The 23,693-nt window shown below is 43.8% G+C and overlaps 1 protein-coding gene across 3 annotated transcripts in view; it reads left to right on the forward strand.

Annotated features, from left to right (window-relative positions):
- The first annotated feature begins 1,450 nt into the window (after nt 1–1,450).
- LOC108791296 (core histone macro-H2A.1) overlaps nt 1,451–23,693 on the forward strand; it is a 95,323-nt gene continuing 73,080 nt past the window's right edge. For all 3 annotated transcript variants that reach the window (XM_018561737.1, XM_018561739.1, XM_018561738.1), the window contains exons 1-3: nt 1,451–1,661; nt 12,724–12,915; nt 18,135–18,241. In XM_018561737.1, coding sequence (XP_018417239.1) covers nt 12,744–12,915; nt 18,135–18,241 — 279 coding nt within the window. In that variant the 5' untranslated portion in view covers nt 1,451–1,661; nt 12,724–12,743. The remainder of the gene's footprint in view (nt 1,662–12,723; nt 12,916–18,134; nt 18,242–23,693) is intronic.

Consider the following 23,693-nt stretch of genomic DNA (forward strand, 5'->3'; position numbering starts at 1 on the left):
GTACGATTTCGATCCCTTCCCCATGCGCGGTCTGACAGCACAGCAGCGCATATATAACTATCGGTTATCACGGGCACGTAGAGTGGTGGAGAATGCGTTTGGGATAACAGTGAACCGATTCCGCATTCTCCACACTCCTATCAACATGGGTCTACCCAAAATTGATATATTGGTTTACTGCTGCTGCACCCTTCATAATTTCCTAAGGCGTCAGGGCAACTCCTACATGCCCACACACATCCTAGACCAGGAGGATATGGTATGGCGTCCCTAGATGCGGAAATACGAATGCCCGATCATACTGGTGGATACCCGGTGGCCACGCCCTTTTATACAGGTGCAGTGCAGTGTATGGGCACCTTAAGAGCCATGATTGGGTGAGGTCATGATGACTTTGCCCAATCATGGCTCACCTTTCAGATAAATTAGAAAACTAAACGTGAGTTTGTAGTCCTTTACAGGAGTGAGCTTGGAGCTCCAGAAGGAAGGACGGTGTCAGCACCATTTTAGAGATGATTTGAGGATCTACAGCCGAGTGATACACAAATAATAAGATACATTTTTGTTAATAAACTTGAATGTATTTTTAAGGTTTAACTCCTGAGTTTAAAGTGACATTAAACCCTCAGATTTTTTAACATAAAACAATACTTTAATGTGTGCCTTACTCTAATCCATGGTTGTTTCCCTTCTGGAGCCTGCTCTTACTTTTAAATCTGTATCTATTCTCATGCTCTGCAGAAATTCTGTTTTGCAGCAGACTGCCTTGTCTCAGGAATGGATACACGGTGTCTGTGTATACGTTTGTATGGGCTTGCTACCTGAGCCAGCACTACAGGAAGAGGCCCTGAGCTGAAAAGGGAAGTTCTCCCCAAGCACGAGAAGACATGAGGATTTAAAAGGAAGAGCAGCAAAGAGAAGGGAAACAACCATGGATTACAGTTGGGCACACATTACAGTATTGGTTTATGTTAAAAAATCTGAGGGTTTAATGTCACTTTGACTTGACTTGGATTGTACAGTACACTCCATTCAGGTCTCTGCACTGTGCAGCGGTGCCCTGAAGTATGAGATTGGTTGTCTGACAAATACAGATATTTGATTAATCGATTCAAAGCAATAGATAACATTCCATTGCATCCAATCCAAGTTCCCTGCATTGATATTAAAAGCTGATTTTACTCAATTCGATAATTTAAGTGGCAATGAATGATCATATGGATATCTGTGTGGTCACCACACCTTCCTCTAGTCTTCCCAGGCTTTGATCCAAGCTGTTCAGTGCTCCTGCTTGTTGGATGCAAAGGACAGGAATGCAGTGTACAGTATCAAACGGCCAGGGATACGAGGCAGGGACATATCGCTGGCCAATGGAAGTAAACTTTATATTTTACCAATGAGGAAGACTAGAGCACGGCCAATAGAGATGAGCGTTACATTGTCATGAGCACAGTAGTAAGGGGAAGCCGGAGAGCTGACTGCAATGAGACATTTCCATTGCTCTGTCTTCACTGACAGCCTCTGTGTACAGTAGAGGATGGGATGTGACGCTCCCGGCCGCGGTGGATTGTGGGAGTTCACAGACACAGCCTAGTCCTCTCAGCTCATACAGGGACTGAAAAAAAAAAGGCACAGTAGACATATTGCTGGGAAGCTGTACTGTAAGTAACTGACATGCACTGGAGATCTCATTGCTGCTTGCTGGCAGCTCGGGAGAAAGCCAGTGAAACAGATCAGGCACAAGGTGTTGTGTGGAAGCGGGGCCACCTGCTTGTTTTGTAATCCTTCCAAATGTTCCTGCACCTGTTTGTCTCTCCGCTATGGCGCTGACATAGGCTGACGGCACGGAGCAGGAAGACTGTCACTTTGTGCACATACAGTTAGGGAATTGTTCTGTCAGGCAGAAGGCGCTGGAAAATGAGAAATCCAACTAGGACAGGTAGCTGGGGACTAGGAAGTGATCAGTCAGTCATCTGTGTGTGTTCTGTTTATCACAAGTAATGTAAACAAGGATTGCTGAGAAGGCAGATGTGTTATGACTTTATTCTTCTGTACAGAACACTGTATTTGTAAACATGTCAACTGGTAAAATCATACAACTGATGACATCTTATTACTCTAGTTCTGAATTTAATGAATTCACACCAGTGTGATTTTTTTGTGCGTCTGCCGTAGCGCTACAATGCCCTTTAATGTAAATCCTATGAATTCTTTATGGTGCCCGTTCACACCTGTACAACAATGACGCACTGCGTTTGCATGGGCTTTTCCTGGTGATATACAGCGCCCCTTAGATTTTAATAGAAGCCCATAAAAAATTCAGGAACTTGCATTTTCATGTGTTTTAGCACGTGACAACAAGCCTCCACCCCCTAACAACAAAATACTTTATTTCACTTTTGCATTGGCCAATGCAAAAATGCACAAGTGTAAATGGAGACTAAGCCCCTATTCAACTCTATGCGATGCAGGAATGTTAAGTCCGTTGCAGTGGCATTATTTGTTAATGGCACCCCAACGCACCTAGCTATTGCACCACATCGCATGGTAACCCATTACCATTTGATGTGATTTTAAAATAAAGCTGCACGCACTTCCTTCAGTGTGATTTAGCTGCAGTAGGTGGCACATTCAAATGAATGGTGGTGCCTTCCGCAGAGGAGTGAATGATGACGTATAGTGTGTGTGAGCGTGCGTGCGTGCCCGTCACCACTCTGTTTTTTCGCAGCCTTTGTATGTATAGCCAAAACGTTTTTTTTTTTTTTAACACAGTAAGCAAGGTTCACATCTCCTGTCTGTTCCCCTTTTTATCCCCCATTTACACCTGAACATTGTGTTGCATGATTTGGCAACACTTAGTGTGCCTCTTCACACCTGAGCTCACATGCTGCTTGAGGGCTTGTTCACACCATCTTCCAGAGCTTTTAAAAGGAAGCATGCATTTTTCACACCGGAATGCACAAAAACATATATAAACATGGGCAGCACAGTGGGGTAGTGCTTAGCACCTCTGCCTTGCAGCACTGAGGGTCCCCGGTTCATGTTTGCATGAGATATAAAGACCTTAGATCGTAAGCTCCTTGAGACCAGGGACTAATGTGAATGTGCAGTATATAAAGTGCTGCGTAAATTGCCAGCGCTATATAAATAGCTGTAATAAATAATAAATGTAAACGCACTGGCACATGCTTAAAGCAAAGCCCAAAATGCGTCAAAAATGCACATAAACACATTTGTGGAAACGCATCCAAAACTGATCTGGAGATGGTGTGCGCATATATGAGCTTCTTTTTAGGCAGAATCACATATTTTTGGCCCCAGAAAACACCTGAATAATGCATGACCTTAACCATCTGGTTATCCTAGTAACTCGCTTTCCTTTGGCTAAAACAAAAGCGCTCAGGCCTGAATAAAGGTTCAATATTGTCTGCAAACGCTGACACTGAAGTGTGAATGGGGCTAGGCAGTTGCCACCAGTGCTCCCATTGGAAGTTTACCCCTCACCTCTTGGTTTGGTGACAGCTGTGCTATATTTGAATTTACTGTCACTTTCTTTCCCTATGACAATATCCACCAGGACATACAGGGGGGAATCTATATAGAGGGGACAGAAAAAAACCTGAAAGGTGCTTTAAACCTTCCCTGTTTCATCCAATACTAAAGAATTATGTTTGGCTATAGCAAGGAGTGAAACTCCGGCTCTCCAGCTGCTGTTGAACTACAAGTTCCATGAGGCATTGCAGGACTGACAGGCATGACTCCCAGAGGCAGAGGCATGTTGGGTTTTGTAGTTAAAGCACAGCTGGAGTGGCGTAGTTGCCAAACGCTGGTTTATGCTTTAACCTTTTCAATGTTGAAATGCACATTTTAGGCCTGAAGATTACTTAACCCTCTTCCTTTATAGAATTATAGATTTCCGGAGGGCCCATTCACCACATCCATAGTTACACAGTTAGTCACGTTGAAAAAAGACACAAGTCCATCGAGTCCAGATCATCTCCAGACCAGACCAGACCAGATTGTTTCCAGACCCAACATGCATCCTAATGTATCCCTATGCTATTTCTGACCTCACCAGTGCACTCCCTTCCAGACCAGATCAGACCAGAAAAATACTGCATGTCTCATTTTGTCTTGTCTGGAATGCATTGGAACTGCGGGCATATTTAAATGAAAATGTTTGTGCCCAGACTTCAGCTTTAATGACTCATCCATCCTGTGTGTAGATTAAGACAAACTGAGCCACAAGGCAGGCTTTGCTATGCTGTATTGTTAGCCACCGAACTGTAGCACTCTGGCAAAAGAATTTCCTTGCATTGACACCCCCAACCCCATGCCCTACAAGTGTTACATACTCACTTTGTCTAGGGGGATTAGAAAAACCAGTACTATATACCTAATTCCTTGTTCCCTAGGCAACCGGCTCTCTTCTCCACTCTCTGAGATCCCAAATGTGGACGGACCCTCGCTGTCCTCACGGGCAATGCAGGAGTGCTGGTCCTGCATTGTATGTGATGAAGCCAGACAGTCTGCCACAGGAGGAACGTTGAAGAGGCGGCTATGGGGAACCGGTCCTGTAGTTGTCCCTGGAGCCTCTCTCCCCCCCTCCACTGCATCGGTCTAAGGTCCCATAAATAATTACGTCCAATACACAGTATATAGAACGTGAGGGCGCTGAGGGACATACCATCGCTAAAGTGTAGTAGGAGATAGACAGGAGGGAGCGCTGTCACAGCTGGCCGACTACGATGATTGGGCGAGTATATCTTTGTTTTCCTCCCTAGACAAAAATGAGCAGTTAACCGTTAGCAGTGCGGGGGTAGCCCCAGTGTAAGGGTTAATAAAAAATTTACCCGGAGTTCTTCTTTAACCCTTGCAGTGCGGGGGGGGGGGGGGGGGGATGTGGAAGGGCACCACTAGAAGGGTATTTTTTACTGCTGCCTGGAATTGGGCTTTAGAGGTTTATTAGCAATGCTGAGATTACACATAGAGTAAATGATACAAAACAATAATTTACACACTTATAAACTTAACAAAGAAAGTTTGCTTTTCTTTAGCGGAGAATGCGGCAGGAGGAACTCAAGGGCAAACGTAGGTGGTAACACCCAAAACTCCCATGTGGACAACAACACAGAATTCTCTGGCAGATAGTGTATAATATGCAATGCTTCGTGTTTGGCATGCTTTGATTGCAAATGGCTTTTTGGGGAACTGCATCCTATTGTACAATGGAAATGTCCAGACTTATTTAAATGTGTTTGGTATGTAAAGCGTATTTTCACTACTGCAGTCAAAGTGGGATAACACCTATTATATATTTGTTACATGTTCTTATTCACATAGCATAACTTAAAACAATTGCTGCTTACATGTAACTTGCACTTTTCAGGGAAAAAAATAAAATTTCTATGAACTCTATAAGATTGTGCCAAGTAAATGGATACCAAACATGTCAAGCCTCAAAATCGCGTGTGCCCATGAAATGGTGAAGCACTTTGTCCTTAGAATTTTTGCTCTCACTCCAGCTTGGCGATACCCAATGTGTGGTGCTATCGTATTTCTGATACAAAGGTGCACCCAACTCCTGTGTTAACGGTCATATGTGTGTGTATGGAGGGGGGAGCTTTACATTTTTTTTTATATAAAGTGATACTAAACTCAGGAGTTAAATCTTAAAATACATTCATGTACCTTAACTATTATCAAAAATGTAGCTTATTTGTGTATTACTCGGCTGTAGATCCTCAAATCATCTCTGAATGGTGCTGATAGTGCCCTTCCTTTTGGAGGGTTCCTACTTTTGTTCCCCATGGTCCCTGTGTGTATTGTAAAGTAGCCACCACTCCAAGCTCACTCCTGTGATAGACTGTAATTTCAATACAAATTAGTAAACTCCATGTGAGATTGTAGTGTATCACAGGAGCTTAGAGTGGCGGCTACTGTACAACACACAGGGACCATGCAGAACAATAGTAGCCACCCTCCGGAAGAAAGGACAGTGTCAGCATCTAATTCAGAAATTATTTGAGGATCTACAGCTGACAGATTATACAAATAAGATATTTTTGTTAATAGTTAGGGTACTTGAATACATTAAGATTTAACTGCTGAGTTTAGTGTTACTTTAAGGGTTCAGCCGCGTGGATCCGTTGACATAAACGATCCCATACATTGCTATGGGGACGGTTCATGCAACCGTGCAGCTCAGCACGATCCGAAACAACCGCCCGAACTGCTCCCTGACCCTTTTTTGCGGTTTCCATACAGCATTCAATGGATCTGCGCTGATCAGTGCGGTTTTGGGCGTTTTTGTTTGCGTTTTAGCGCTGAAGCGCAATTAAAAACTCCCAAAACCTCCCTTTTGAGAGCTGCCCTGGTGTGAATGGTCTCTAACTTTTTTTGTACAAGGATGGGCTCAGAAGCCGGAGGTGATGAAAGCCTCATCACTTCTGGGTTCATTCACCAGAGGGGAGATCAGTGAACACGGGAGGGTGATCAGGAGGGGTTTTCTCAAATGTGACTGCAAAAGTGGAAATACACTTCAGATTGTATGAGTATGCACAGCTCTTGCAGGTTTGCTACTCTATAATGTAGAATTTTAAATCCAAGGAGGTCTGATCTTGGTAATGTCTTACTTTTTTTTTTTTTGAAGCTTACATGCCACCTGATCATGCAAAGAAAAGCAACCAAGCTGGCACAAAGGCACATGGTATCATACCTTCATACCTTCTATGCACGTGGGGAGAGTCACTTTGCGTTACCATGTGGAAAGTTTGGTTTAATAGTGTATTGTGTATACACATTCATGCTGTTTGCATTAAAGGAGAACTATGGGGTCAGTGTTTTTCCCCATAGTTCTCCTAAAGCCCCGTTCCCATTGAGCGATTTATCGCGCAGTAATTCCCGCGATAATTCCCGCGATATCGCGGCAAATTACCGCGCGATATCGCGCTCCAATGCATTTCAATGGGGCAAAGGGTCCTGCTGTCACGGGTCGTGTGTCGCTACAGCAGGACCCTTTTTGGAGCGGATTTAGCCGCGATTCAAGCTTGCTCAATGCAAGCTTGAACGCGATATCGCGCGGCAAATCTCGCGATATCGCGCAATATGCAAATCGCGCGACAAACGCACGATTTGCATATCGCGCAGTGGGAACGGGGCTTTAGAGTAACGGGAGGACACAAACTAGCATCCTCCCGTTACCCTAAGTTCAGTATACCGCGAGCTACAGCTCACGGTATACTGAGACGCCGCAGCCGGAGCGGATCCCGATGTAGATGACCAGAGCCAGCTGTACCCGCCCCCTCCCCCGTCCGTTCCGCCAGTCAGCGCTGGCAGATCAGAGCAGGGAGAGGGGAATCCAGCCCCTCCCCCTGTCACGGCAGAGAGCCGTGACAGGATCGAGAGGCGAGCGAACCCGGTATGTGTTCGCTCACCTCCCGATCTACTGAGCCGACCTGTGACAGTCTCATTGTCACAGGTCGGCTAGAACTATGAGCTGAGTGAAAAGCACTCACCTCATAGTTCTCCTTTAACATTACCTTGACAGAGGTTTCTCAACACAATTCAGTCAGTACTGCAAGAAAAGCTTGTTGGCAAAGTATATAAGTGGTCAAATGCAGTAATGAATGGTGGGACAGACTATCTCGGTTTACACACAACCACCAAAATGTGTGCATCTTTGAAAATCGAAAGCTTTGTGTTGAACACACCCATCAGTTTTCTGGGAAATACAGCCACCATCAATCATTGCCACGCGGTTGTAGATTGCAGAAATAACTGAATGGCTCAATGCAACCTACCACCATAAAAAGACTGGGCGTTCTTATAAGTTGCCTTGTAGATAGGTTGCCTTTATCTCTTTGATAAAAATGTTTGAAATGCCCTGAAAATTGTTGTACGAATGGCTAGAACTAGTAAATTCCTCTTTGTATGCGCAAACACTAGTATTCAAACCGGTGACACAGATTTGCATTGTTGTGACATGGAAACCAGCAGATTTATGTGTGTGTTTGAGACTGTACCTTAGAGACAGGTATTTAGGGAGTGGGATTTGTGTACCCTTCCATATTTTTCCTGCTACAGAAGTAAGTAAACCATTCATAATACAGAACAGAATACACACCTAAAATCTAGTGCATGTTAGGTAAGAAAACCCATGTTATTTTATTGCATGTTAGAAATTATTTTAAACTTTGAATTAGTGAACTTAAAAGAAACTGATGCTTATGAGGCATAGGAGAAACCCTGCCTTCTGTCAAAGAGTTTAGGCACCTGGAAACCTTTTCATGAGCGACAGAAATAAAGAGTATTAGAATGAGAAATGGGTTGCATCAGCAGCTGCAGTTCTGGTGGAAAAGAGTTTTTAACAAGACTTTAGATTTGCTGTTTATTCTGCTTTCCTGTCCTGGCCTCTGTTCATAGCTTTCTGGGGACTTGAGGTTTCTCTGCAAGCCTGAATGGTAACACAAAAGAGGAGCGTGCACTTCTGTCTTAGGCCTCATTCACACTGCTAAGAGCCGGCCTGTACAGATCTGTGCGGCGTGCACGGCCATATTGGGACACTCCCGGGAAGGACAGGTGCTGCACGTGATTGCACACAGCAACCTGTTCTTCTTTATGGGAGTACGCGGCTGGACACTCACCTGAGCTGCACATCCGTGCAGGTGTCTGTACTCGTACGCAGACAGGATGGATCCGCACTGATCTGTACGGGCAGGCTCTTAGCAGTATGAATGAGGCCTTAGAGTGGAACCACTGTTTTTTTTTATCAAGAGGAACTGTAGATAGACTCAGGATTATAATGGTCCAGGACACCAAGGGAGCAGCATTTCCATGACTAATGCTTTCATGTAAGGTGCCTTTCCTGTAACATAGTAGGTAAGGTTGAATAAAGACAGAGGTCCATCCAGTTCAACCTATGTGTGTGTGTGCACGCGCGTGTGTTTGTGTATATACCTGTCTCTAGTAGTTCCCATATCCTTGTATATTTAGTGAATTAAGAAACTCATCTAAGAGTTTCTTGAATCTATCAACACTATCGGCAGATACCGCTGCTTGTGGAAGGGAGTTCCATATTTTTACTACTCTCACAGTAAAAAAAATCCTTTTGTGCAGTCTGATATTATGGGAGAATTATAGGTAACATGACATACACTCATGCCCATAATTAGAGCCGATGTGTGACACTAAAGCTGGCACACGTCAGCTCTATAGATCGAGAACTGAACAACCACATGCCGCTGATCGCTCAGTTCCAGATCTTCTCCCTGCAGAGAGCAGTGACTCTCAGTCACTGCTTTCCGCAGGGATTTCCCCCTCCCCTCTCTGTTCCTCCAGCGCTGACTGACGTTTAGGGTCCATTCACACCACATCACCTCCAGACCAGACCAGACTGTTTCCAGACCCAAAATGCATCCTAATGTATCTCTATGCTATTTATGGCCTCTGTTCCCACCAGCGCAGTCCGTTCGTTGCGTTCGTGCGCGTTCCGGACCGGAGAAAATGTGACATGCAGTATTTTTTCTGCCCGGAACGGACTGCGCTGGTGAGAACTGGAGCCCATAAAATACATTGGGATGCATTTTTAGTGCAGGAGCGAACTGTTCTGGTCCAGACAGAATCCGGACATCATGTGAACAAGCCCTTAGAGAGGCAGAGCCAGCTGTCAACCAGGCAGTGGGCTGGATCCCCAAAATATTGTTGGGATGTTTCCCTGCCACAGTGCAGCAGTTTTTGGTTACAGGAAGACATTAAAAAATGTGACCTTAAAGAGAACGGCCAAAAAAGGTTGTCTTTTAAACTGCCATGGTTGTCTTTTAAACTGCCTCTCATCTATTATCTTGCTGTGCCCTTAATAGAGTTCTTAGTCTAAGCATTTTATTCCTGAAAATGTGGTCCCCATTATTGATTTTGAAAATTGTAATTAAGTCTCCTCTCAAGCAACTCTTTTCTAAGGAGATCAAGTTTAATTTCTAGAGGAGATCTTCATAATTCAGGCCTTCCACCCCCTTTTATTAATTTTGTAGCCCCCCTTCTCTGAACTCTCTCAAGTTCGGGGACTTCTTTCTTGAGGATTGGTAACATTGAACCAGTGATTTATAAAGTGGTGCAATTATATTTTTTATCTGCTGCCAAAATGCCTCTTTTAATGCAGGATAGTATCCTGCTTGCTTTGCTGACTGCTGCTTGGCAATGCCTACTTTTGCTTAGATCTGTGATCTTTGAGGACCCCCAGGTCTTTCTTTGTGTCTGACTTCCCCAGTGGAGCACCCCTTAAGTACTATTTTGCATGCACGTTCTTTGCTCCCATGTGGATAACCTTGCATTTTTTAATATTAAATTGCATTTGTAATTTTGCAGCCCTGGCCTCAATTTTATCTAGGTCCTGTTGAAGTGAATTTATGTCTTGAGAATTAACTGCCTTACACAGTTTAGTGCCATCCTCAAACACCATGATTGAGCTATTTATTCCAATCTCTATGTTGTTGATGAATAAGATAAACAGAATCGGTCACAGGACCGAACCCTGGGGCACTCCACTCACAATCCTGGCCCAATTAGAAACTGAGCCATTTATTACTAATAGGGATGCACCGAAACTAGTAGCGGTATGGGGAAAGGTATCAGAGCATTTGGGTGAGTACTTGTCGTCCAAATACTTGGTATCGGCACAGTGGGAGATTTCCTCTTACCGGCAGTGCCACAAGGGAACATGGAGCTGACTTCCCAGCCAACCAGGAAGCTGGGCAGCGGGTAATGACTCGCTGCCCAGCTCCCTGATTGGCCTGGAAGCCGAGTCCAGGCTGTTTGGCCAGCTCAATGCTGATTGGCCGGGAAGCCGGCTCCATGATGATTGGCTGGGAAGCTGACTTCCTGGCCGATCAGCATCAATCCGGCCAAACAGCATGGAGCCAGGTTCCCAGGCAATCAAGAAGCCAGACGGCAGGTAATGACATGCTGCCTGGCTTCCTGATTGCCCGGGAACCCAGCTCCATGCTAGCGGAATTACCAGCATCGAGCTGGCCAAACAACATGGAGCCAGCTTTCTGGCCAATTAGGAAGACGGACTGCGTGTTGGCTGGGACGCCAAACAGCCGGCTCGATGCTGATTAGCTGGGAAGCTGGCTTCCCGGCCAATCAGCATGGATTGCCCAGGAAGCTGGCTCCATGCTAGCGGAAGTACCGGTATCGGGGCTCGGTATCATCAAGTACCAAAAGATAAATATTGGTACTCATACTCGATGCCGAAAAAACGGTATCGGTGCATCCCTAATTACTACCTTCTGGATTTGTTTGTGTAGACAGTTTTCCACCCATGTACATACAATTTGATCAATACTGATAATTTGTAAATCAATCAACCGTTTGTGGGTTACTGTATCACATGCTTTAGCAAAGTCAAGATACACCACGTCTACTGGTATTATGCCTAAATTACTACTCACTTCCTCCACCTTTTATGTATTTGTGCAAATAGTGTAGGAAAAAACCTAACTGAAGTGAATACACAGATATGTCTGAACTTTCTTTACTTACCTGTAATACTGCCATTGTCTGTTCTGGGGACTCCATGGATGGATGCTTACTGTTGACTGATTCAAAGGATTTCCCTTTTATATGACTCCATAGTACAATGGGTACAGTTTGGCAGGGAGGTTACATATGGCAATGTATAGTATTTTTAGACACTTGCAGTGGCTATCTTTCGACTTAAGACCATGTACACATTGCATGCGATTGAGTAGATCCTTTGTGTGGGGTCACTGGACTGTATTCATCACTGAGACTGGAGAGACACGGGGTACTAACAAATTCAATCACTTTATCTCTGGTACACAAGCAAGTTTAAAAACATCTAGCTAAAAGCCCTTTCAAATTAAATACCCACTTTCTGCAGGTATTAGAGAAAGCATGTATTTCATGTGAACTAGTCATTCATAAGATATTTTAAAGCTAGAAGAACAGTGATTTCCCTATGTCTCCCTCCTCTTGAGTTTATTGCAGTGAGGAGGTAAGTATCAGATCCGAGCACTACTTTTGTGTTTTGATTAATCATTGACCTTGTTTCCAGGCCCACTTTAAGTAGAATTCCAGAATAAAACTTTTTTTGTTTGTTTTGGATAGAGGGGGAAACGTTTGAGCCTCTGCAAGGGTTTTCAATTATTGGCACCAATCACTGATATCTACCACCACCGCAGTTCACAGCGCCATTACTTCAATGTACTTCAATGTTCTTCAAAACCAAATGGGACCTGTTTTTAGTACCAACAAATGTTTTGGGAAGGGATAAATCAATCTAAGCCTGGCTACACACCATAATATTTTATTTGTTTAACCCATGGGCTGAACAAAGAAAATATTAGATTCCACCATCGCTTATGAGCATTTATCGAGGAATCCCCGCTGTTTCCTTCTATTCTGACAGCAGCCATTGGCAGCATATTGGCTGCTGACTCTGTTGATGCAAAGATTTTCACACCAGCTCCTTTGATCAGCTGATCGATGGATGCTGGTCAAAAGGTTGCTGACAGTGGCAGCCAATGTGCACATTTCGGCCAGTTCATCCAGAACCGGACGAAATTCGTATAGTGTATGGCCAGCTTAAGACCAGCAGTATTTCTTTTGTCCCTGTCTACGTTATTATTTGTTATGGATGTATTATATTTAAAGGTTCCATTTAGGAATATACTTATCTTTTTTTGTCTTTGAATTAACCTACAGTGTGATAGCACAAAGCTAGGATGTCGAGCAGAGGTGGGAAAAAGAAGACCACAAAGACCTCAAGGTCAGCAAAGGCTGGGGTCATATTCCCAGTAGGAAGAATGCTGCGTTATATAAAGAAAGGACATCCAAAATACAGGATTGGAGTTGGCGCTCCTGTGTATATGGCTGCTGTCCTGGAGTATCTGACTGGTGAGTATTGCAGGACAATAGTTACTGTTGTCATATATTTGTCTTTCAACTTCCCTTTAAATTCTGACACTTGTTAAGTTTTGTGAGTTGCTTGGTACTTAAAGGGAAGTTGTGTATTAGTATTAAGTAATTTTTTTTAAATTATTGCAACATTTACTTTTGGCAGGTCCTTCGTGTGCTTAGTTTCTTGCTTTTCAACATTTTTATTATCTTTTTCCACATATAGGTTGTTGAATGTTACCTATACTGTAGTGATCACCTGTAAATTGGATTATCTTAAAGTATATCTAAAGGCTGTACACAGGTGTACGCCGCTACTTGCATAAACCCGCACAAGCATAAATACGCCCCTGGACGCAGACCGTTTGCATCCATAGTTTTGATCTTCACTGCAGCAACAATATAGCTTGGTCAAGAATGTGCCCACATGCTGCTAAATGGGCAACTAAGGTGCAAAAACAGCACACTATTGAGTCATCAGTCTTCTCTCTGCTGTCAGTATGTTTACTGACAACTCATTTAGCCTAATTGGCTTCTAGTGTTTCCTTTCCTCTCCCCACCTGAACAGGGTATTATAGGAGACTAATAATTTAAAAAAATTTAATTATTACGCAGGGGATCACACAGGATCCCCTTCCTCAAGCAGTGACATGCCACTGCTTGAAGAAGGGGATCCTGCGGGAACCCGAAAACGGTCGTTGGATTTATGTGATATGTTGCACCTCTTCAATAAATAAGACTTTTCACGTTTTTATTGGAGTGCCGGTGTCCCTGCTTCTATTTGATACATGACGGTTGATCACCGTTGCACCCATTGGATTATCTTTTGGAGTTAAGCGGTCAGGAGTGCAATGGGTTCATGGATTTTGTCTGCTTATATTCCTGACCCAGAGACACAACAGGATGTGAGAGGAAATCTCTCCAAAGCATAGGGAAATCCCCGCTTAGTTGTCACCGGAATAGGCCCCCCTATTGGTGGGTTGCACAGTGTCATCGGTTGCTAGGACACATGCAGCCCCACAGCATCATGGTTATAGTGAGCCTGCCTGTATCCTAGCAATCAGTGACACTGTTCAGCCCAGCTGCAAGAGTTCTATCCACCAATGGCGCTGTGTAACACAGCATCATTCGTTGCCAGGGCACAGGCAGTCCTGGTTGGATCCCTGGCTGGGTTTGGTGAGCGTCTGAGCGAGGCACCTTCAGCTCATCCCTGGACACCAGAACAAGTAGAGACAGAGTTATAGTTAATCTCAATGGTTTGGCATGAACACCAATAAAAACTCGACAAAGGGCTCTAACAATTTCATATTTCATCCTAAACTAAGAAGAAAAACTAAATTGTTGTAGATTCTTTTCAGAAGCTTTTTATACAGTGGTACCTCAGTTCACAAACTTAATTGGTTCCACGATTCTGGTCGAGAACCGAATTGGTCGCGAACCAAATCAAATTTCCACATAAGGTTCAATGTAAATAAGGTTAATCCGCTCTGACCCCTACGAATGTGGTCGCGAACCGATTTTGGTTGCAAACATGGCATGGAGGACAGGAAGGTGGGTGGGGAGGAGGTTATTGTTTGGAGGGAGAGTCCCCCTCCATAAGGACATCGGGGAGATCTCCTTCAGGGGTTTCCTATCTTCTTTGTCTCTTTGCTGCAAGGTCAATTTTGGCAAAAAATCTGTCTAATGTCACTTGTTTTTTCCTGCGCTGCAGAACCCTCCGGAAATGAGAGACCACGTTGTTGTTCATCAGATTCAAGTATGTTTGTCACAGTTATGTTGGGGTAGTGCTTCTCAAAGAAATCCTGGCACTCATTCCATTTTTCCATAATGGATTTTATCACATCACTGCTAACCTCCTCCCGGTCTTCCTCTTCCTCAGTGGAATGCTCCTCAACAAGCACCTTCTGCTTCTCCCTCTGGAGTTCAGCAAGTTCTTGCGTCGTGAGCTCCTCCTTATGATCCTCAACAAGCTCCAGACCCGTAGTCTTGCCCATGGACACAATCTCCTCCACTACCTATGCATCAGACTCTTCTGTGTCACTGAACGTGACACATTCTGGCCAGTTTCCTCCAGGCTCAGTTCAAGGTCTGGTACGTGACATCTTCCCACGCTTTGTCAATGAGGTTGATGCAGTGGAGGACATTGAAATGTTTCTTACAGATCCCTTTCAGAGTCAAGGAAGTCTCTTTTATGAAGTCATACTCAGTGTTCATATCATCCACCAAGGCTGGAGGGTGTGCCAGGCCATTGTCCATCAGAAGAAGGCACCTTTCAGGCAGTTGGCTGTCAGAAAGATATTTTTTCACGGTGGGTGCGAACACCTCGTGCAGCCATTCCATGAACAATTGCCTTGTGACCCAAGCTTTCGCATTGCCCTCCACATGACAGGCAGTCTGGCCTTGTTCACATTCTGTTCCTTGAATGCACGAGGGGTCTGGGAATGGTACACCAGTAGTGGCTTAATCTTTAGATTGGCGCTTGCGTTTGCACACAGCAAAAGGGTCAATCTGTCCTTCATGGGCTTGAGCCCCGGCACTGCCTTTTCCTACTGCGTGATATAGGTTCTGTTCAGCAGCTTATTCCAAAAGAGCCCTGTTTCATCACAGTCGAACACTTGTTGAGTGACGTATCCTTCTGCCTTCATCAATTCCGCAAAGTCTTTCTTGTAGGCTTCTGCAGCGGCCTTGTCAGAACTGGAAGCCTCACCATGTCTTATCACACTGTGGATGCCACTTCTCTTGTGGAATTTATCAAGTCACCCTCTACTGGCTTTAAATTTATTTATCACTAGATGAACTTGTAGAGGGGTTTTGTTGCAGTAAATCACTGTGAAATTTCCTGGCTTTTTCACAGATCATAGCTTCACTAACACTATCTTCACTAAACAGCTTGCCTGCTGTTTCTCATTCAACCACACTAAAAAAAGTTTTTCCACCTCTTCCAGTACTTGTGTCCTCTGCTTGGTTAACATGGTTACTCCTTTTGCCACATCAGCTGCTTTGATGGCATCTTTATACTTCAAAATAGTCGAGATGGTCAACTTTGCCATCTTGTACTCCGAGGCCAGATCAGTCACAGGAATACCACAATCATGCTTTTCTACAATTACCTTCTTCAATTCAATGATTATTTTCTTCAAAACCTTCTTGTTACCATTCTTGCTCTACCTTCATTATTGCGCTGCACTTTCTTTTTACCACCATTCTTGCTCTGCACATTCTTGTCACCTTCATTAACGCTCTGCACGTTCTTGTCACCTTCATTAACGATCTGCACGTTCCTGTCACCTTCATTAATGCTCTGCACGTTCTTGTCACCTTCATTAATGCTCTGCACATTGTCATCTTCATTACCGCTCTGCACTTTCTTTTCCCACCATGCTTGCTCTGCACTTTCTTGGGAGCCATGCTGGATTGAATAATGTAATACTGTACAGTACTGTGCTAAAAAGCACACAAAAAAGCTTTGCAGTAAGTGTGCACAGCTATGTCTGCGACTGCGATCTCGAGTATAGGAAGCCACGACCACGTTTCAGAGTGGCGAAGATGGCCACGGTCGTGTTCATCACCGGATGCAGAGTTCGCGAACGGTGGCAACATTTTGCCGAACTTCCTGTTTGCAAACTGAATTGTTCGCGAACAGAAGCGCTCGTGAACCGAGGTACCACTGGAATTGCATTAATTTTCCTTTACTTACAGTTATAGTTGCAAGACCTGATGGAGTTTAGTATTCAACATATGTCTAGCCATTCCGCCTGTTTAGCAAAGTAGTGAGAGGAACTTCCTATCATGTGAATGGAATGTCTTAAGCTGGTCATACACCTATAGATTATCTGCAGATTTTCTATGGTCAGATGGAAAAAGTGCAACAGATCCCTGAATACCAGAACAATCTGATTGGATGCAGGCATTATTCAGGTATTTTGACAGCCAGCGGGGCTGACTAGCAAGATACTAAAGCTTGGCCCAGTGGGAGATTCCTCCATCCACACAGTTCAGCATAGATGGAGGAATCTGTTGCACTTTTTCCATCTAACCATAGACAGTCTGTAGGTAAGCTGGCCATACATCAATAGATTAACTGGCAACCAAATGGGATGATGTTCTCATAAGAGTGAGATCAGCCTTATGATCACACATTACAATCTGATTGTACAATCTCCTTTAGATCTACCAACAACTATGTAGTGCAATAGCCTGCCTGACTGGATACAAATCGATTGGTTAGACTAGGCAGGTCCTCATACTACATAGATTTGGTAGATCTAAAGTTGATTGTATGGTCAGATTATAAGGTGTGTGGTGACCATAAGGGATTTTTTTTTTTTAACCTACTATATTTTGCCCGTGCCTATTGGCCCAACTGCTAGCAAACTTTATACATCCTTAAAGTGATTCTTTACTGAGTTAAGTGGAACTACACCCTTCTATCCTTTACAGCCAAGTAAGGTGACATCTTAGCCTCTATTTGGTTGCAGTTGCCATAGTGCCGCATATGTGATTAGCTGTGACACCAGCAATTTGAGGGCTTGAAGATGTGGTTGAGAGTTGAAATACGCATGCTTGCATCCTTGGCAGTTGGCATGCCTTGGAAGTAATTGTTTTGGGGGACAGTTAAATTGGTGGACCCAGTTCTGCTTTGGGAAAGTAATGGTGCATTTTGGATGCAGCCACACTGAGTTAGCTTTACATAGCTTTCCAGCATTATCCGGCTGCCTGATCTGCTGCTGCAGGACCCTTAAATTTCTTTGCTAGTTTCAACTTGCTATAACTCAAATTTTCTCAGGGCTAAGCAAGCTCCGCTGTGTGTGACTCCCCTCAGATGTGGCAATTGATTGGTAAGGCACTGAGTGGTGAATGTAAACATGTTCACCCATACACATGCATTCGTTTTGTTTGTTATTTTTTAATCAGGACTCCAGCTGCAGATTAAGTGGTAAAGAAATGCTGAAAGGTACGGGCAGGCAATGACTTAACTGTGAGATGTGACACTGTACACATTATTTTTTTATTTCTTTTTAAAAAGCATACAACTAAAAAACCAACATACAGCATACGCTTTAACCAGCAAAACCATAAATACCATTCATAGCTAGCATATTAGCCATTATCTGTGCAAAGATTATTTTAACATCACACATGTATATTATAGTTTAGTGTTTGATTCTTTCTAGCTAAATGTTTTTTTTATGAATAAACACATAATTTTTATATTGCAGCTGAGATTCTTGAACTGGCTGGAAATGCAGCTAGAGATAACAAAAAAGGGAGAGTCACCCCCAGACATATTCTGCTGGCTATAGCCAATGATGAAGAATTAAATCAGGTAGGGAATCTTGTATGTTTGTATGTTATTCTGTTGACTAAGCAATTGGATGTGATCCACAATTAGTATATACTATATATGCTTAAATGTTTTATAACTTAGCCAAAGACTATTGGATGCATAGTTATTAAAATGACTAAATAATGTGCCATATTTAGATACAAATAATTATTTTATTTCTTTTTCCGGCCATTGAGGGACACATTCTCTTATTCTTGAACTCTCAGACCATACTGTTGCCTTCAGGAGAAATGGACACTGGCAACAAAAATAAAACATTGGACAGCACAGGATAACCCCACCCCCAACCATTAGCATCAGTTATTTGCTAGTATCCTCATGAGAATAGACGTGTTTTCTTCAGTTCTGCTGGTCTCTGTTCCTTTGGAAGATTTTCTATCAACAGCTGCTGGTAGTTTCATACTGGACTTATTAAATCTTGGAAGTTTCTCTAGTCAGACAATGCGTGATGGCAGATTCATGCTGGATACTGAAAATCTTTAAAGTGGACCTTTACTCCCTTTCATTAAAAATCTCATCAGCATACAGATCTGCATGCTGATATAAAATAATTTTTTACAGAAATATCTTTTTATTAAAGTTTTTCCACAAAGGAGTTTGTAGAAACATACAAAAAAGATGGGAGGAACAAACCACCCATACAAAGGCAGCAATAATTGAGCATCATGGAGAATAGTAGCATGGCTAAAATGAATACCATCCTTAAACATGTAAGGTTGCCCTTGAGTGAGACGTACCCCATCTAGTTACCTATCCCTGTCCTGGGGGAATCGGGTGTGAGGGTCCATTCTGGGTGGGACCAATTCGCCTGTGATGGGCGAGGCTCAGAGCCTCCAGCAGCCACCTAGAAGCTGATATAAAATTATATTACATTCATTAGTTAAATAAACATGTTTTTCATTTACATACAATTTCCTGGTCCTCTTTTGGCACAAACTATGTAATGTGCCCAAGCAATGCATGCTGGGAAGGTTACATCAGCAGAGCATTACTAGGAAATCTCATCTGTAATCTCATGAGATCTCACCTCCCCTGAGATGATGTGCATGGTCACATGTGCCAGAGTTCCAGGAAGTAAAGGGATATCTAGTAACCTGCCCTTAGTTAAAAAAGTCACTGTGAGAAGAATGGGGAAGAAAAGATTAATAACGTTTGTAGATGGTCATTACTAAACATTTCTAAAGGTATCTTTGTTGTTATTTTAAAGATATGGAGTAAAGTTCTTCTTTAAATCTCCCCATTCAGCCAATGAGCACAGGTTTGGAAGTTTCTACAGTCATCTACAGCTATGGTCGGCAATCGGCAAGGACTACCTGTCTGTGTTCCAGTTCACACAGGAGTCTGCTATTCAGGTCATCCCAGTGTGTCTGGGTATTTCCTATGAAATAGCTGTCCAGTCGGTCAAGAGCTGAGGCAGTTTTCCTCTTCCTGTCTCTGCAACTCACTGTTTTGAGTATTTAGCAGGCTTATGCTGAGTTATGGTTCCTCTCTTTGGTGCTGCGGGTACTTTCAACAGAAACAACTGGCCATTTTGTGGGGAGTAGACTTTTGCTTTTGTTTTGGGCTTGCATATACTTTATGTACTTTGCAAGTTGGCCACTTGGGGTAGGCTTCCTCACTATTTCTGTTTTGGGTTTTACTAGGGGAAATGTTACTGTTTTTCCAATTTTCCTGCCCCCACCTGATGCAGCTCTAATTCAGGAGCGAGTGCACATGAGCAGAAGTGGGTGGATTCGAACGCACCTTTCACAGAGTTCCTAACTACAGTCCAAAATCAATCCAGCACTACAGTCCATTTGGATGTGCTTTATGGATCTATGCATGCTACTGTAGACAGGTTGACTGTGAAGCATATTCAGGCTTTTTCTAGTCTTCAGAGACTGGACTACACTTATTACTACCATCACCAAGTTGATGCCATACAGCACAGCTTCTCCATGCTTTAGAGAGCAGAGGCACTATGCTAATGCACACCACAGTCGAAGCAACTGGCTACAAAGGCTCCAGTGGATTCTTTGTGAAGTTGTTCCTAGGCACCACCTAAACTGATGCATATGTTGCTCTGGTGTTCTCAACATAATACTTTCCTTTCGAGCATTATCTGTGCCACTAGGTATTTTTAGAAGGCATGGTACTTTCCAAGCCTTGTTACAGGCCAACACATTGCCTTTGTAGTAGGGGTCAACTGATATCGATTTTTCAGAACAGATACTGATTGGCCACCTTTAAAGCCGATAACAGATATCAGGTATCGATATTATGTTTACATCCAGCTGAATGTAAACAGCAGGCAGTCGCCTGATATCAGCCAACCCCTGCCCCATTCATCTGCCAGCAGCAGGATTCAACAGCCGGCAGCTGCATGTAAACAGCGGGCAGTACAATAGCCAGCCTGTTATTGGATATTTCAAATTGCAATAGCCATTAGCAGGCTGGGCATTAAACCCTCCCACTGCCTGCTGTTAATCAGCAGAGGTGCGGACCTGAAGGAGAAAGTTCTTCTTTAGGTCGGCTCCTCTGCTGAGCAATCTGCAGTGGCTGGAAGCAATAGAAAACCAGCTATTGGCTATTTCAAATTGCAATAGCCAATAACAGGCTGGCTACTGCACCAGCCCACTGCCTGCTGTCAATCAGCAGACGATGCATTGATACCGATAATCAGGCATCCGATTAGCCGGGAAGCCGCCTCCATGCTCCCTCGTCACCTGGTGACGTGGGAGCATGGAGGTGGTTTCCCGGGCCAATGAGGAAGCCAGGTGCCTTGTAATGACTCACCCAGCTTCCTGATTGGTCGAGACGCTGGCCAATCAGGAAGCCAGGCAGCAAGTCATCACCCGCCCCTGATTGGCCAGAATGCTGGCTCCATGCATCCTCATCACCCGGTGACGAGGGCGCATGGAGATGGCTTTTTGGCTAATAAGATGCCTGTGTAATGACTTGCTAATTACACACTGGGTAATGACTTGCTAATTACGCCGCCTGGCTAATCAGATCCCTCTGTAAATCCATTATTGTACATGGATTCTGTGTCCTCTCTGAAGGAAGAATTGTGCTGACTGATTTGGGCCTGCAGTTTTCACGTCCAAATCAGAGGATTTATTTTCCTGTTTACTGCAGTGGTCAGTGCTACCTTTGAATAAGTGAAATAACGGCTCTTTCTAGGGTTGTTCTACCCCTAAGCATATCACAAACTCTTCGCTTTCTCCAGTGGCTTCATTATGAAATTTGGAAACAGCCTGCTTGTGTTTATTCTTTGCCAAACTATGGCGGTTTTGCTATCACATGGTTTTCATGCTTTTACACATGTGTGGGCATCCTTGGTTAAGGTGACATTTTTGTATAAGAGGCATTTGTTTTGCATGGTCTTCAAGGGAAAACATTTCTTCAAATTGATTCTAGATAATATACAGTATATCTAGGACGCGAACCGCGGCAAAAGCACACAACTTGCTCAGTAAAAGAAATCTATGGCATTGACTAAGTCTTCTTCTCTGACTGTTAAAAAAACATTTGTTTTCTTCAGTTCCTCATTGAGACCTGCTAAACGCCTGGTTCCCTGTCTGCCTGCAAGTTCTGGAATTCAAAATCTGTCATTCCTCAGACAAGCCTTCCTCTGCTTTAAGGTGCAGAGTTGGGGGACAATTGTTAAGCATTGTGGATGCATGGACAGCTTGCATGAAGGTGGTATTCCAGTGCTACAAACTGGAGTTTCACTCCTTGCCCACTCCTGCGTTTCTCACCTCCAAATGTTCTGTGTCACCACACAGATTACCAGATCTCCACTGAGCACTTTTGGGATCAAGGTGTCATTGCCCCAGTTCTTGTGGCAAACCGGTTTCAGGGCTTTTACTCCAACTTGTTCATCATTACCATACCTAAAAGAAGCATTCACACCAGATTGGATCTTTGTTCTGATTGTCATTCCTTTTCTTCACCAGGGAGACATGCTAACTTCTGTGGACATCAAGGACACTGTACTTGCTTGTCCCCATCTTTCTGGCATATCTAAGTTTCCTACTCTTACACTACACATTTTGCTGTAAGGTGACTACACTACCAGTTTGTGGCCCTGCTCTTTGGCCTCTCATCTCGTCCTTTAGTATTCACCATGTTCTTACCCTAGTATTGGCTCTGCTGCACTCTGGTGGCATTCCTGTTGTGGGATACTTGAATGACCTCCTGTTCAAAGAGCAGTCAGCATGAGTTTAGTCAGGCAACATGATTTTGACTAAAAGTTGCAATGGTTCAGGTGGATCCTGAACCTTCAGAGGTCATTGCTGGACTCATAATTTTGGAGTAGCTGGGTCTAGTCCTGGATACAACTTAGACAAGAGTGTTCCATCCTCCAAAACTTCACACTCTCCAGTCGCCAAATGTTGTGCTCTTGCATGTCCTAGACCTGATGACAACCTCCTTTGAGATGGTTACATTTGCCCAGTTTTACTCCTAACGTTTTTAAATTCAACATTCTGTAATCTTGGGTCAAGGCTATCTGGTCCCTAAACAGATCGATTTGTTTGGCATCAAGGACCAACTTGCCCCTTGCTTGGTGGCTCAGGAATCTGGGTAAGTCCTTCCTTCCATCTTTTGGAGGATACTTACAATGGATGACAGCCTGCCAGGCTAGGCAGGGATCTTAGGGACCTTGTTGGTGCAGGGGACTTGGTCGTCGGAGGAATCTGGTTTCCCTATTAGCATCCTGGTCCAGACAGGATCTAGGTGAAGGGCATTCCTGTGATCCTCATTGCTCCAGACCGGTTCAGGCAGATGTGGTATGCTGGCCTGGTAAAGACTCCTGGCAGATACTTTGTGGGTACTGCCTGATAGGATTTTCTGTCCCAAGGGTCGATTTGCCATCCTAATTTACAGTCACTGACTATAACTGCATTGCTGTTAAGTGTCAAGTTAAGTGTCTAAACTGGCAAGGTAAGTGTCTCAACTGGGGACCGTAACCTGCAAGAACCCTTTCTGGTTTTGCATAGGGACAAGGTGGTGTTGAGGCCGAGGACTTTTGGGCTAAGGTAGTTTGTCTTTCACCTCAACTAGGACACTGTTCTCTTGTCCCTCTATTTGGCTCCAGGCCACCAAAAAGAAAATTCCCTCAATTGCGTGGATGTGTTTCGACAGGTGAGAGTCAGCCACTGCTTCTTTCAGGAGGTTTGTTGTACTTTTGTAATCTCAGGTGCTTCTCAATCTAAAATCTCTAGGTGACTCAGACAGACCATGATTCAAATGTTTATACTAATCTGTGTGTATGATTTCCAGCTGAACACTAGAGTGCGCTGTGGTAACACTTTTCACCGTTAGCTTTGCCTTTTTATAATTTTTAGGCGGTGTGGTTATTTTTTCTTCAAATACTTTTACGTTTTCTATCAATAAAAGTTTGGTCCCCATTGTAAAAATCAACTATTGTTGACAGCCTAGATGCAGA

This window comes from Nanorana parkeri, unplaced genomic scaffold (assembly GCF_000935625.1).
Source record: "Nanorana parkeri isolate BGI_ZX_2015 unplaced genomic scaffold, ASM93562v1 scaffold540, whole genome shotgun sequence".
NCBI classification, from domain to species: Eukaryota; Metazoa; Chordata; class Amphibia; order Anura; family Dicroglossidae; genus Nanorana; species Nanorana parkeri.